General features: G+C 41.3%; 1 protein-coding gene across 4 annotated transcripts in view; it reads left to right on the forward strand.

The window, feature by feature from the left end:
- ttbk1a (tau tubulin kinase 1a) overlaps positions 1-12880 on the forward strand; it is a 66625-nt gene extending 53745 nt beyond the window's left edge. For all 4 annotated transcript variants that reach the window (XM_055009765.1, XM_055009763.1, XM_055009764.1 and 1 more), the window contains 2 exons: positions 9857-11316; positions 11429-12880. In XM_055009765.1, the coding sequence (XP_054865740.1) occupies positions 9857-11316; positions 11429-11840 (1872 nt within the window). In that variant the 3' untranslated portion in view covers positions 11841-12880. The remainder of the gene's footprint in view (positions 1-9856; positions 11317-11428) is intronic.
- The last annotated feature ends 4050 nt before the right edge of the window (positions 12881-16930 follow it).

The following is a 16930-nucleotide window of genomic DNA, read 5'->3' on the forward strand; positions in this document are numbered from 1 at the left end:
TGTACTTGTGTATTTCTTGTCACATTTCATATGGAAACATTGTCCTGGTGGTGGCGCTAGAGGAAAGTAAAGGCAGTCGCCAGAATGAATAAGTTCTAACCTCTGGGGAGTCTGAATATAAGCAGCTGGTTCTGTGGAAAATGAATGTGGAATCTTTAAATTTCACATTGATTTTACACTGTATTTTCACCTCAGAATTTCTATTTTACTTTCCCTCAGCAGGATTTTCTTCATGGGTGTGACTATTTATTTTTTCTTTATCCATTTTTGACTTTTAGTTGAATTATACATTTATGTGACCATTTGATTTATTCATGCACTCATTGGTTTATTTACTAATAGGTCAGGTTTGGTCCTCCATAATTGGTGGCTGCTGTTTCCAGGATGGACATGATTATTAATATTTCACTTTATCTGCAGTGTAACACCTTATCATTTAAGGCCTTGCCAGTGCGAAAACGTATGCACAAAACCGTTTTTAGTGATATTTTATCGAGCTCTGCTTCGATTTCTTTTTTATTTTCGCGCCAATTGTCACCGCTAGACTCAGAGCGAGCCCGTCTGCCGCCAACCATCGAGGACTGCCACTCTCTTTTTTACTCCTGTCCAATTCTTTCCCCCCTCCACATAACTACTGATGCCTTTGCCCCCAACCTATCGCTTTAAAAGTACACAGTATGTCAAGTTTGACTCACCTGAGGAGACAGAGAAAAGAGCGAGGGTGCCATTGGGACAACACAAGAAGAAATAAAGTGATGTTTCGGGGTAAGCACAGTTTAGGAATAGTCCTTTACCTCTGTTCTCTCACTCAGTTTCTGTTCTTCCTCTTCCTTTTCCTTCTGTTTAGACATATTTCCTCCCTTTTTCCCTCCGTCGTGTGTCTGTGTTTAGTGTGCTTGATGACTCCATCTCTCTTTTGTGTTCCCTTTTTGTTCTGCATCTCCAATGGTTATCTTTTCTTCAGAAATCAAAATCTGTCCAGGCTCAGACTGTTGTAGAATAGTGAGATACAGTATGTGCAGTGCTCGTGCTGGTGACTTTGTGTTCTTTTAAAGTGTTCCTTTTTGGGGGAAAATATTCTCATCACCATTTTTTCAGCTAGAGGGATGCTAGTCTGACCAATCTGGCAACCCACACAGCTAAGAAGTCTATTGGCTGAACTGTCCTGATAAGTTTTTAATAGCTTCTTACCAGTAACTGATAGCTGTAACTGTAGACAGAGTGCCAGGTTTACATCAACACTTCCTCATCTTCTCTCCACAGACTCCTCCTCTCACAACCTTTGACCAATAATCTGAAGGCTTTAGATGTGTGAGAGCACCAATCAGCTCTCTCCTGTCTAACGCCTGTTCAGGGAGGGGAAGGAGACAAGGGCAGGAAGTCAAAACAGAGTGCTGGGATATAGCCATAGGAAAACGTATCATTTGTTTTTTTGAAGAGTCTGTTTCTGCTTGTTAACCTCCCCTCCCTTCCTCTTTCTGATTGGTCTGTTTACAGTTGGAGGAGGACAGGCATCAACCACGGCCCAATCAGCTGAGGAGGCTGGCCTCCTATGTCTTCTCCTCCTCCACCCTGGAGACAGAGCAGTATCCCCACCAAGGAGGCAGCTTCATCCAGAGAAGCCGCTCAGCCGAAAGCAGCCCCGCCCACGTCATCGCCGCCTCTGCCCGGCGACGGCACGCCGGCACCCTGCCGACACCCGGCAGCCCTCGGAGCAGACACTCGGTCCTGAATGCGTCGAAAACACAGCTGCAGCAGATGTTAGCTAAGCTTATGAACAAGAACAGCAGCTGAGAGGACTCAGAGATGGACTCAGATCACACACATACAGCAACTTACAACAACTAACATACAATACATAACACACATGTACACTGACAAACATCACACACACACATATGCAGGGCTGGTCACACACTTTTTGGGGCCCGGGGCAGATTTGGCTTCCACTTCCTTCCATTCCACTCCGACATTCACCAAATCAACTCGACTCTATAAAACCTAAACTGTATTTATGAACAGTCATACAAATAATAATAATATAAATCTTTCTGAAATTTATAAGATTTATTCTCAGTAACATCAAATCATTTGTTAATTGTCTTTAGTTCCAAAGCATCATCAGTGAGCTGGGATTTGTTGGGACTGTGTCAAGCTCAAGACTACAGCTTAAATACCATAAGAAAAAAACAAAAACTAAACAAAGAAGTGATTCAATACTTCTGGCCAGCTCTGCATATAGAAAAACACATGATTGAAACAGACATAATGAACGCTGAGAGCCAGATCATAACCACACATTATTTTAACAACAAGCCATATTACTGGCACGCAGCAGCACTGCTCTGCTGGTACACACATTGTTTGACAACACACACATTTGCATTCACGTAGCTCTACCAACTAGTTTTCGAGAAGAGGATCAGAGGAGAAGGAGAAAAGTGCTGAAGACGGAAATGATTTTCCATGCAATAAACTCTAAAAAGCCTCTCTGCAAACCTGATGTTGCACACGCCACAGACCTGGCAGACCGGTGGAAATAATGTGAAGCTGAATACTTTCTTCTTGTTTCTGTGAAGACGAGGAGCGTGAAACAGAGTGGGGCTGCTAATAGACTGTTAAGCTTTACAGTATTTGTGCATTATTTATTTTTATTTCATTCTGTTTTTCCTGCTAAAAAAAAAAAGGGAGTGATTGTCGAGGAATGCAGGTCGTCCCGGCGATCAAGTTTTTGCACCAAGACTTTGAAGTCCGATCATCCCGTCCACCGAGCAATATACCGCCACCGCTTCACCGTACATCTACAGCTGCACAAAACCAGTGATCCAAACGTCTCGCTCTGATTCTAGCTTCATTGAGTGTCGTCTATGAAGACAATGTTTCTGAAGGTGTGAGAAATGATTCAACATCGATCTCTTATCACACCTTTTAGGGCAAAAACTGTTACTGTGCTTGGTTTGGAAGTACGGCAGCACTAAAGTACAAATATTTCACAAAAAGCAAACAAAATGAAAACACAGCAACATTCGGAAGACAAATTAGAGAAAGTGCAAACACACTGGCATTTCATACAACAAAAATAAAAATAGAAGCATTTCACAAAATATATGAACAACTTCAAAATTTATTTACAAATTAAATATCATTGCAATAATAGTTTTACATTAATTTTTAACAAAAAATAAAAATCAAAAAACACTTTGACTAGACAGAAGACAAATGAAGAATAAAGACTTGACATTCACTCTTTTAACTCAGTCCAAGCCTTTTTAAAGGCAGTTTATTTGAAATAACTATTTGCGACAATTTACATTGAATTTTAATCATTGGGAAAGGACTGCAAATAGATATTGTAAGATGCTGGAAGCTGTTAAACATTATATAGCATTATAGAAAAGGAGACATCATACAGATTTATTCGCTGTTGATGAGTAGTGGAGTAGTGTAGTTGCACAAATGTAACCCTTTTTTTCTGGTTTGCATGTCAGTTTGTCAGTTGAGTGTTGCATCTTTTGTTTGGGAGCAGTGCTGGGACTCTGATTAGCTTTAACTAGCATGTGTCACTTCCACAAATACATGAGACCGTGTCTCACGAGGGTTGTGAATTAGCATCAGACAGTCTCGGCGTTTGTTTGTTTTTGTGTACATGTGTGGAGCGTTTTGCGCCTTACACAAAGTAGCAGTGTTGGTCCATAGGCCCAACACTTTGGTCCAGCCTGAAATATGTAAACATGGACTGGATTGTCATGGAGTCATGTAGAGGATTTCCCCAGAGGATGGCGACTTTAGTGTTCTACCGTGAAGAATGACATTTGTGGTTTTGAGTGAAATATCTGTGCTGCTGAGTGGATTAACCTTTGGTATCCAGTGTGTGTGGGGTGTGTTCCTAATAAGTTTGGTGGTCCTCTGACTTTTGATCCAGCATCATCCTCAGATTAAAAATTCACTACTTTGGTTTATTGTCCGCAGAACTAATGACATTCTTATCATCTTCAGCCTCACCTTGAACACAACTGACGGGAGAAACAGAGGTGGCCACACATTGTGACACTTTATTGTATCAAGATGATGAGATAAAATAAGTCATAGGTTCAAGATAACAAGCTCAAAAAAGTCTCAAAGCTACCGAAAGCTGATGTGGGGATTTAAAGTCTATTTGTGAGACCAACGTTTGGCTGTCGTGTTTGAGTTGAATCCGGGTCTTCCAGACGAAGCAGTCAGTCCTGTTTCATTATTAGCTAAAGATACAATCAAGAAGTTTTGTTTTACACCCTGTATGATAACTGCTGAAGATTTTTGACTTTAAGATTCATCACATTAGAAGTTTTGGTCATCATGTTGGTTAAGGTTTTGTGGTTTTTTTTGTTGTTCACTGTCTCTCTCTGATTGAGCCAGCTATTGTAAAGAAACAAACTTTTTCAGTTTTGTAAATGGCAGTGAGTGCTTCATTGTTCATTGAAATCCATTTTGCTGGGGTCTTTGATGGGATTTTAGTAGTTCTGACATCATGTCATGTGTTTGGATCACCATATTTCCATTGTGCATCCTTTTTCCATCACTATTTTCCAATCGCTGGAATTCACTGTTGCACTTTATTACTAGGTGGGCCAGGGAGGGGGGTCAGGCCAGATCGAGGGTCTCGCTAAACACGAAGGTCATGCAAAACACAGATGCAATAAGTGCAATGTGGGATATTATAGCAGAAAAAAAGAGAGACTGCAAAATTAATATTCTGGTGGTTTGTGTGGTTTTTCAACATATTCAAATGATACCATCAGTTTTTAGATTGATTTTCTTCCAGGACGTCTCTTTCAGTTCCTATGAGGATATGCTTATAGAAACTTGAAGCATTCAACACCGATGTCTGTCGACGTTAACTGACCGAATTATTTGCCCTTGGGAGATGACTTCATCTTATTTGATGTTTCAGTTCTACACTAAATTCACTATCACAAATCATTTTTTGAAAGTTAAGCTGTTGTTGGCTATGATTGCAGTCTCCAGAGTATCTATAGTGTCTGTGGACTTGGAAACAAATGTCTTACAACAAAAACAACAAAAAAAGAGTGTGGCGTAAACAAATAACAGTGAGTGTTTTTAATCAGCAAGTTTAAGAAGATTTGTCACCTTTAGGCTGTCTGGTCATACAGCAGCAAAAGATCTCTACAAAATGTGCAAGTGTTCTTGTTCCATCCAGAGAGATCGAGATTTTAAAATCTATCAACATTTTTGAAGTGTGTTTTCACTGGTAGTCACCACCACGTTACTGTAAGAACAGTGAGCCATTATAACGGTTTGGTGTTGAGTGGTAAAATTTAGTTTAACATCTGGCTGCTGCTAACATCGTACCAAAGCAGCGGTATATGGTATGCTGCTGTGAATGTCATTCAAACGACTTTCTTTGGAGTTCAAGCTGTGTCTCCTGAACAAAAATCCAAAATCTGGCTACACGAGACGAGCTAGGACAGCCATTTTGTGCAATGAAAGCCAAACTGTTGCTTTCTCAATGTGTTAAAGGGCTACATTAACTAAATATGCACCACTTGCTGTTTCATTGAGCTTGTGTTTGAGGCATTCTCTTTGTGCTGAAGCTCATTAAAGCTCCAGTCTGATGAGGACACGGCCTGAGTTTGTTTTCATGCTGCTTCATGCTGAGTTCAGGACGCCCTGCCCATTTTGTATTTAGCATAGTGTTACAGTATAACCACTTAGAGAATGTATAAAGTGGACTAGCTGCTAACTCTGAACTTAATTTTGCACGACAGCAAAATGATTCACTTACCGTACAAGATTGTCACTGAAACATGTCAATGTTTTGTCCAGTGTTGCCATGGAGGCAGTACCACATCACTTACAAACAGGCGGTAGAAAGCTCTCAGTGGCTTGTTCTACTCTGAGTTTAAAAAAGCGATCCGCAGCATTACTGACGGTATGTCGTACCAAATGACTGTTTACCGACTGTCGCCACTCTTTGCATGAGATCTGCTGTTTGTACGACATGCACTTCCGACTGTAAAATGACTAAAAACAGCACTGTACTGTAATTACAACAAAAACACAATGAATATACACCTCTGACTGAAAGAAGTCTGTGATTTTTTGTAAATAACTCACACCGTTACTAGAGGAGATACTCACGGATCAGAGCTGACAGACGCTCAGTTGATTAATAAGTGGCAGGGTTTTTTTTTTTAATCTGGGTAGTTTAAAAAAATGTAATTTTATATCACATCCTTTATTCTGCAATGGAGGAAGTCATGTTTAAATGTCAAGGTCAGGTGGATCTTGGATTCTTATCAGTCATGAAAGGATTTGGTTTCACAGCTTTATTGCAGAGGTACACTGACCATAAAATCTTTTCTTTTTTTAAATATATATTTACTAGTATATATTTCAACTCAGACCATTCAGTGTAAACATTTTGCAAACTTTGAAGAGTTTTTCCAGGTTTCTATTGGGCTGAAAGCTGTGTGAACGCGGTCTATGGACCATTTCAAATCCACTTTAAGTCAATTCATTTACCGTGGTTGATAGGAACTATGGCCAAAATAATAAAATTAAGACCATAATATGAAAAGGCTGCAGCTGTCCATCAAACTTTTACATGCATAGTGCAATAGAATATGCATGTACGGCTTACACTGCACTCCAAACAAAATTATATTTTAAAGACTTCTAAGCAGCTCCTCAATATGGTGCTTGTATAATGACCCCAACTATTCATTTAATCTGGTTAAAAATTACAACAAACGACCGTATTTGCCATCCTGTGAAAATATAGAATGTTTTTATTTCTTAACAGGCCTGTTTGGTTTTAAGAACGCATAAAATTTAGTTTTGTTTTGAGTGTTGTGTTAGTCAAAATGCTGCTACTCATTTTATTTAAACTGCAAGATGTATATGTTCATTTCCAGAAATCTTAGAAATTCTTGATATGGAGAAATACAATAGATGTTAGTAGTTAACAATAGTACTTACCAGAGGTCAAACTCAAAATTTGGCTACTTTTCAAAGCTACTGAAAAATCAACATTTTGAAGGACGTTATTAATGGCAAGAAAAATGCCTTTCATCACATCAGATTAGAGAAAATTGGAAGCCATTGGAGGATTCAGCAGAAACTGTTTAATCTGCCACAGAACATTCACACTTCATGAATCACACACAAGAATTAAAGAAATGTAATTGTTTAAAAAAAAAAAAGTATTTTACTCCAACCAGACATTGATTCTATTGCATATTTGAAATGTTTGTGTTGGTCTTATGGAAAAACAGGGTGATATTGTACAGATGATGTGTAAGTAAAGACAACAAACCTGTATTGTGTTTTTAGAAGTGAACGCTCGTGTCCATGTAAGTTTTGTTTCGACTGTAAGCCACATTCACACATTTGTTTATCAGATCGGTATGGACCTCATCAGTTAAATTCATTCTCAGAGGAACATTCAGATTTTTTAAAAGAAATCCTGTCAACTCTGAAAACAGTTGTTTTTCCAATAAAGGATAAACATCAGCAACATCTCTTAAAAATATGCTGGACATAAAGATGTGTAGTTTGGCACACAGACTAGAAGCAAAGTGGAATTAGCTCAACTCACAAGTACAGTTAGGACACTCGAACCAACTGTCACACTATGAGTTCAGAATTGTAGCAAAACTGCAAACACTTGTTGGTTATCAAATAGCTCTGAAACTTTACCTTGCCCTTTCCTACTGTTCCATGCCTCATTTTTACATTTCTGTTTCTACACCTGTTTAAGCACAACTTTTAACATTAATGTTTAAATCCAACTTGGAGTTGTGAATGGAAGTTTTGGTCATAATGTTTTAATTTAGAAAGCTCTGCTAAGCTAGTTCTTAATGTATTTCTATAGTGGGCTGACAGATATGAAGTTGGTATTAACATCTGTCTGTGTAGATTCTCAGTCATCCAGGTCATGCTAATCCCAAGTATATTAGTAGAACTGGACTTCTTTTTCGGTTCTTGAAGATGTTTTGCCTCTCATCTAAGAGACTTCCTCAGTTCTGACCTGAATGGTGGGGGATTCTAATACAGAAATCCAATGAGGAGGGCAGCAATGCTCACACATGACAGATAGTTTGTCAGTGGAGGTCAGAAAACCATCTATTAGTAGGTTAAACTGGAACAGCCATCTCTAATTTTCAGAGGGGTTACACAAACTGCTCATCAAGTACTTTTGACAAAGTCCTGAGATCCCTCTCCAGGCAGTTTGACCACCATAAACGGTGTGAGTCATCCCTCTCTGCAGTTTGTTTGACAACCATTCAAAGCATGTGTATCTTGGGTCATTAATGGTTTATGTAATTTTGGGGTGGACTCGTCATCAGTCAGTTAGAACTGAAGAAGCCTCTTTTGTGAAAGGTGCAACATCTTCAAGAACCAAAAAAAATACGTCCAGTTGATTTGCATTTACGAACATTTGAACATTTTTTTCCTTCTCTTTATCTGTTCTTTAAAAAAAATTATAACATGTAAATCAAATAGCTTTGGATTTGTTGGATTAGTTGGAGATTTGTTCAGTTCACCCCATACTACAGTCTTTGTGCTAAGCTAGACTACAAACACGTTTTCATCTTACTCTGGGTACAGTGAAAAACAAAAGAATTTCACAAAACATCTGAATGTTCCTTCAAAGTTTTTGCAATAAAAGCAGAGTTTTTGTCGTCGAGGTAAAAAGAACTTAAGAGCTCACAGTGTTTGTTCAGTGTGATGATCCGTGAGTGTCTTTCACATGTATAATATATGTAAGCATTTTTTTCTATCACTATATGATTGTACAGTACTGCTTGTATAATTTACAGGTAAAGCATGTATTTTAAACTTTTTGTAAATCCAGATGATAACGGTGTACATATATACAGAAATGTAGAAAGTAATTAGGTTTGCAGTTAATCTCTAATAGCATGATAATTAGCGGGGTTTAGTATGTATGTACAGGGTGTATGTTAGATCTTTATGAAGGGAAACACTTGAAAATCACCTGATATCAGACTGCGTGCTGTCAAAGGATAAACTCTGCAATGCATTTTTTGTGCCTTTTATATCAATGTATGTAATCTAGACAATCTTGAAAAGCTTGTGTACAACCAAAATGATATTAAAATGGTTTTGGGGGCAAAATCACTTTCTGCACTCTTTCTTACCGGGAATGGCAATTTTGTTGTCTCAACATGATTGAAATCGCTATTGCATTCAAAAAATGTTGATCGTGCATGAAGTAGCTAAGTAATAAAAGTCAAATAATCAATTACATCTCAGCGTTAAGCTAGCAAGCCTTTTTAATGTGTATATGGTTTCTGACATCCACAGAATGTTGTATACTAAAATACAGCATGTTAATGGACGAATACAAGTTATGTTGTGTTTTTTTTTTACTTTTAGTGCATTCTGCAATGGGACTATTATTAGAACTATATTACAGTTAAACTGATTTCCTCCCATCTTGCTGTTTTAAAGCTCAGCTTTAAAGTTCTTCAACATCAGCAAGCTGGGTGGACACTACAAGAGATTTTATCATTAAATTTAAAAAGCTGTTTATTATTATTGAGCCACAAAAAAACTGGAATTGAAGTTGTGCCATGACATTGTGTATATGATTGTGCCATCTGTATCCCATGGTTTTTCAGATCCACCACTCATATGGTTTCATCGGTTGTATATATTTCTAATCTACAAGTTGCGAATGGGTGCTCAGCTTTGTGGTAATGCATTATAATATGTCTAAGGTCAAGAGGCTTTATTAGTAAACCCTTTCCATCATGTTTTTATACAGAGTTGCATGCAGTCTTGTTTTTAGTTGACTCCATTTTTAAAGTTTTTTTTGCATTGTTTCCAGGTGTTGTCGCCCACGGAGCAGTTTACCCCATCACCGTCCTCTCCAGACTATCGGACAAAGGGCCAGGATGATGAGAAGGAGCATTTTCACATCCTTCCACAGCTGCAGGCCAAGAGGGCCGACTTCCTCACTGTCATGCTGACCGGTACCTTGCCTCAGCGCCGGAGCTTTGCGACACCAGAGGAAGAAGTCCCCGAACCTCTAGGGCCAAAGGATGATGATGTTACAAAGAGTGAGTCCAACAGTGAGGCCAGTCAAAAAAGCACTGAACGTAGCCAGGATGCTGCACCTTCCACTCTCATGGCTGAGGACCAGAGGGGGCAGAGGGAGCACGCCTCAGCTGCTGATGCAGACCCTGACCTGGAGGACGCATCAAAAACTCTTGTCCTGTTCTCACCTGGAGATACTCGTAAGTCTCCCTCTGGTGCTGATCATGGTTTAGAGGGGGAGTTAGCCACACCATCTGCTCTGACTTTCCGTAATGACCGCCTATTGGGTGCGGAGGTGATTCAGACTGAACCCCCTGAGACGGGTCGTTTGTCCCCAGCTCTCAGGTCAGACCTAAGACCTTCTACTCCCATCGCTCCTGCATCACCTCCCTTCACCAAAGTTGAGCGCACTTTCATCCATATTGCAGAGACATCACACCTCAATGTCATGTCTTCCAATGGTCACTCTGCCAAGGAGAGTGACCGGGAAGTGTCTGCCATCATGAAGGAATCAGCTATAGAGGTTGATACCCATGAACAGGAAGAACTACCAGTGGCAGAGGAGTCTCCACAGGAGCCTGTACCAGACCAAAATATACCAGTTGAAAAACATCCCAAAACTGAGAATGGTCCGTCAACTGTCCTGGCCCAGTCTTTGGAGCCTGTCCCAGAAGCAGTGTCGCTACTTCATGAACATAAAGATCTGTCACCAGAACCTAAGAAACAGCCATCATCCAGTGAAGAAGCTGCCAAGCTTCAGACGGCCAGATCAGAACTTCAGGCTGCCATTAGGCCCAGAGTCCGAAGCCGTATCCCAGTGCTCATCTCTGAAGAGGACTCAGGTTCGGAGCAGTCGTCCTCCCTCTCAGCTCGGGCTCGGCTTCAGCAGCGAGCCAGGCAGCTGGACTTGGCCCGTCTGCTGGTCCAGAAGCAACAGGGTCGTTGGATGAGGAGGAGGATGCAGTCTGGGACATCATCATCATTGTCTTCTGGTGACGATGAGCGCCGCAGGGCTTCTGAAACTCTGTCCACCACTGGCTCAGAGGAGGATACACATACCTCAGATGAGTCCAGGAGGAGCTCCCGTCTTAAACCGACTGATGAGCAAGGCTCCAAGGAGAGCAGGAGCAAGATCCCCAGACCCGTCACCCCTATAAAGAGGCCCTCAGGGGGGTTTGCTACTGCAGTTCCTTCTCCTCTCTCCTTGCCAGACTCTAGCACTACCAAAGGAGCATCATCCTTTAATAATGGGTATGACCTAGTTTCTCCCTTTGGGAGCACAAAGAATTTAATTTTGAAGCTGTTTGATTAAAATGATTTTGCTTGAAGAAATAACACCTTTGCTTTACTCTTCTGTCCACAGGAACCAGAAAATTGGTTTAAGCACTCTCGGCACCCAACGGAAATCCAAGCCTGTCTCATGCAGAGCCTCATCTTCATGTCCCCGTCCCTCGACTGTCCCTGCACCGTCTGGAAGCCCTCGAATGCCCCTACGAGTCCTGTTTGGAACCCGACGCAGCCTTAGCTCCACCCACTGCAGGACTGACAGCCCCTCCCCTCAGAGAGTATGCCCATCCAGACAGCCCCTCTCAGTTCGAGCCCCAACTGTCCCCATGCTACCACCTAGGACTACAACAACCATGCGGCGCAGCGCCTCACAGGAAGCCACTGCTCAGTCCTCCTCTGCCACCACACCCGCCAGGACCAGGCCAAAGCCAGCTGGTACAGCTAAAGGGAAACCGAATGCCAGGGAGAAGGCGGTGCCCGCTAGATAATACAAAGAGACTCATCTCTGAGACATGTTTGTGTATAATCAGTCTTCGGACACGCTACGCCTCAAAGGTTTTCACCTGATTCCATTATAGGCTGTGATGTTACAATGACCTCCTTCAGTTCATTTAATGTATACAGACATCTTGTTTTTTCCAAGGACAGCTAACTGAACTGTCTTCATGGGCTTCCAGTAATCTTAACTGACTGTTGTACAGGAGCGTTGCTGCCACGGTGCTATGGATACACCTGCTGCTCCCTGGTCAGTCCCTGATTTAACATTTAACTGGTGTCTGGAGCTAAGAATCATGGCCTCCAACAAGTCCAGTTTCAGATACTTTCACCTAACACAGTACTCCCAGCTTTCCACAGCTATACTACTCTTCTATAGACAATACCTGCTTGGTTCACATTGCATGGTAAAGTATATCACAAATACATTGAATCTGTAGAGGGAAAACATGTACAAAAATCTGTACCTTTAAATTATTTGGTATAATTCTCCCCTTCCTATTGGCCAAAAAGCAAAAAAAAAGAAGATGAAATTAGATTGGTTTGAATGCCCGAACTATGTTAATGTGATTTAAAAAAACAAAAACAAAAAAAAAACTTCCTAACAATGACCTGTACTCATTATGGCCTTGGAAAAAGAGAAGAGTTAGATGTGAACACAAAATAAATTGCTCGGCCGCTCGCCTCCTCCTCATGGTGTAACGATGGGCATGCTTTAATCATTCTATTTTCTGGGTGTTTTTATTTTGTTTATGCTCTGAATTGTACATAATAGAATCATTTCCCATAAAGACATCTTTATTTTTTATCTTGGCAAGCATAGTGTAAATTAAGTCTTTAACCTTCTGTTCCAATGTGTTGGCACTTTGCCTGTTTTTTACGCATGAGAAAAACAGGGTTAACCATGAGAGGAAGTTATACCTGCTTGGATTATGCTGACAGTGCAAAGGTGTGCTGGTTGTTGGAGCCCATGTTGTGTTTGTACGGGGTCTCTGGGCACTGAGCTGTGAAGTAAAGTCTTGGTCATGTGGAAGGGCCTCTTGTCATTCCTTTCTGAAGTTTTTATCAGTAAAGAGCCAAGCTGATTTAGGTCCACCAGGTCTAAGTTCATCATGACCTACCACACGAATCCAAATTTTGACATATACTGTATTTGTAATCAACCCTCAACAAAGAGCAGTTTGTACATTTAAGTCCTTTACTTTAACAATAGCTCTGATTTTTATATATATTCTCTATTAATATGGCTATTGTGGTTCAGTGGGTCAATGCTAACTTCATACTCTCCATCTTGGATTTACCAGAAACCATACAAGCAATATTTATCTGGATGACAAAGATGAAATAACACAGAAATGAACCATCTGAAATGACCATCTTGCTAACTGCCTTAGGGATTCCCAGTCTTTGGATACTTGCCAGTTGACCTAATCACACTGCATCTTCAAGCGTGCTGATTTATTGACATGAGTGACGCCTTATTTCCACATAGCTTTGTTTGGTGTCTGTATTTGTATATAATGTACGTTTACACAAATTTAATTTCTACATAGCCAAGCAACTTCACATTCTGTGAACCTGTTTGTTGGCTCACAAAGTCTGGTTTTTCAAAAAAAAATCCACTGCAAAAGTTAAAAATTTTCAGTGTTCTGTGTATCAGAATTCAACAATGGTATCTTTTAGTGATGTGGCTTCCATGAACCTAACAGCTGCAGTGACATAAAGCTGGTTATCAACTTGTTTAGTCAATCAGAGATTTTGAATCTAGTTTTGAGCACAAACTTAAAAAGTTTCCCAACTTTTTAAGTTTGCTAACCCCTTGGAAAAAACAAATCTAGCTGTGTCTCGCCATTTGATATTTCTCGCCAAATCAAAGATTGGAAAATCGCATGTATTAGAATTTTGTTGTTTATTCTCTACCAATAATCATCTTGTGACCTCTCTGATTTGTCTGGTGGCCACTTGGACAGTTTAGAGCCCTTGAAGGGCTCAAGGCATTCAAGGTCAAAATTAGCATCCCCAGTGTAAAGCTCCAATATGGTTGCTTATCTGCACCAAATACTATGAACCTATGTAATGTAGCCTGGCCAGAATAGTCAAGGAAGGTGGTAGGCAGACAGACTCAGCAGACTTCTTGAGTGCCAAAGAGGTGCAGATTTTATTTTACAGTGCTTCTCCATTAATGCAAAAATTAAAGTTACAAAACAATACAAAAACTTTACAAAGAAAAATAATTTAAAAATAATCTTGTAGCTACTTCAACAAAAAAAAAAACTCACATTGTGGCAGCACAGCCTCACCTCTCTCCCTGAGGCAGCCAAATCTTAGCTCCTTATATAGGGCTTTCAATTCACACCTATTCACTCGAGTTCTACCATGATGCAGCACAGTGATCTACTGTTTAACCTAGACGCAAACAACTCAGTGAACAGCATAACCATACACACTACAAACCCATCGGAATTTATAAAGGTCTTCCTGCAAGTGTATATGTAAAAGCATTACTGCTTAATGCTTTTAATACAAAAGAAACAATAATTCACCGAAAAAAAAAACCCTCCACTTGGTCTGGTCCAGTGATGTCACGCTGACATCAGCAACACCATAAATTCAGGAGGTGCTGGGCCGGCCTCCTCCCAAACACTACTCCTGCACGGTGAACCAGAACAAAGGAACAAAGAAAGGTAAGTATGAACAAAGGAACAAACAATTCAACAACATTTAACCTGTAACTTAATAAAGGAAACTGAAACTAATTATGGCTGTGTGTTTTCCTCTAACCCATGGATGTAAACTGCAACAAATTAACACAAACAAACCCGGGATAGTAAGTGCTACAATGTTACACTAACATGGTTAAATTAAAGCCAAATACACAGAAGGATGGTTTGTATTGTGTAATGTATAAGATCAAAGTATTAAGGGACAAGTGGTGAGGTGAAATGAGAGTTCTCACCCACTTTGTCACACTCCCCCCACCTTAAGATAGTCACTCCTCAAAGGAACGGGACAGGAAGTCAGCCACCACATTCTTATGTCCTGGTCTGTACTGAATCCTGAAACGAAATGGCTGCAGGGACAAATACCACCTCGTGATCCTTGCATTGGAATCTCTCATTCTGTTCATCCACTGCAATGCCCGATGGTCAGTCTCCAACACAAATTCATCACCCATTAGGTAGTACTTCAATGTGTCCAAAGCCCATTTTACTGCCAAGGCCTCTTTCTCAATAGTAGAATACCTCATTTCCCTCGGGAAAAGCTTGCGACTTATGTACTGGACTGGCCTTTGGTCTTCTCCCTCACCCTGCAGCAAAACAGCTCCGAGTCCCACTCCCGAAGCATCTGTCTGCACTGTAAATGGATGGGTGAAATCTGGACACTGCAACACAGGCTCATTACACAAACAGTTTTTCAAGTCAGCAAAAGCAGCATCACACTGTGGGGACCATTTTATCTTGGTGGGACTGGATTTTCGGGTCAGGTCACTGAGTACTGCTGACCTGGCAGAGAAATTGGGAATGAACCGACGGTACCAACCGGCCAAACCCAAGAATGATTTTACTTTCTTCTTTGTAGTTGGAGGAGGATATGCAGCTAAGGCTTCGATCTTACTCACCTGCGGGCGGATGACCCCACCCCCAATGATATAACCTAGGTACTCCACCTCTGTCTTGGCAATGTGACATTTGCGTGCATTGATGACAAGTCCAGCTTTAAGGATCCGTTGAAGGACGTCCCCGAGGTGTTGAATGTGATCCTCCCAGGTCTCACTAAACACCACAATGTCATCAATGTAGGCTGCAGCGTAGCCATCAGCTCCTCTCAAAACTTCATCCACCAGCCGCTGAAATGTAGCTGGAGCTCCATGCAGTCCGAAAGGCATTGTTCTGAAACGATAAAGTCCACTTGGGACCCTAAATGTTGTCAAGTCCTTAGAAGACTCTGTCAGAGGCACCTGCCAATACCCTTTACAAAGGTCAAGTGTTGTCAGATATTTAGCTTTTCCTAAGCGCTCAATCAAATCCTCTACTCTTGGCATAGGGTAGGCATCAAAAGCGGAAACAACATTCAGTTTAGAGAAATTGACACAAAATCTCTGTCTTATGTCATCTTTCTTGGGAACCAACACTACTGGACTGCACCACTCACTTCTGGATGGCTCAATCACACCCATGGCAAGCATGTCCTCCACCTCCTGCTTCAGTGCAGGCATCAGCTTAGCTGGAACTCTGGCAGTGGTATCCCTGATAGGCTGCTGGTTGGGACAATGGAGACGTATCTCATGTTGAATGAGGTTTGTGCAACCAGGCCTGGTGCTAAAGAGCTCAACAGGCATGATGGCATCTAGGTCCTCCTGCTGGTCTGGAGACAAATGACTCAGGTCAGGGACTACATGTCCTTCAACTGCAGCAGGAAAGAACTGCTCCTGTGGTTCCTCGTCCTCAACCACAGTGCGAGCCCACAACTGCGTTGCTGATGTAGGTTTATCCAGCCATTCCTTCAACAAATTCACATGGAAAACCTGATGCTTCTTGCGATGATCTGGGATGCTGAGTTCATAGGTAACTGGACCTACTTTCCTGTTGATCACATAGGGCCCCTGCCACTTAGCTAGGAGACTGCTCTCTGATGTTGGGAGAAGAAGTAGAACTTTCTGTCCTTCCTGGAAAATCCTCTGGCGACCCACTCTGTCGTAGTTCTGCTTTTGACGCTGCTGAGCACTGATCAAATGTCTATTGGCCAACTCTTGGTACTGCTCAAGCTTGTCTCTCATCTTTAATACATACGAGAGAACATTACACTTTTTTTCTGGTTTTGGTCCCTCCCAGGCCTCTTTCAGCACATCCAGTGGACCCCGTACTGTATGACCATACAGAAGCTGAAATGGAGAGAAACCAGTTGATGCTTGTGGCACCTCTCTGTATGCAAAAAGGAGAAAAGGAAGCCATTGGTCCCAGTCGGCCCCTGAGTCTTCCACAAACTTCCTCAGCATGGATTTCAGGGTTTTGTTGAAACGTTCAACAAGGCCGTCTGTCTGTGGGTGGTAGGGACTGGTCTTGACCCCTCTGATCCCCAGCAG

Source organism: Amphiprion ocellaris, chromosome 4 (genome assembly GCF_022539595.1).
Source record: "Amphiprion ocellaris isolate individual 3 ecotype Okinawa chromosome 4, ASM2253959v1, whole genome shotgun sequence".
Lineage (NCBI taxonomy): Eukaryota > Metazoa > Chordata > Actinopteri > Pomacentridae > Amphiprion > Amphiprion ocellaris.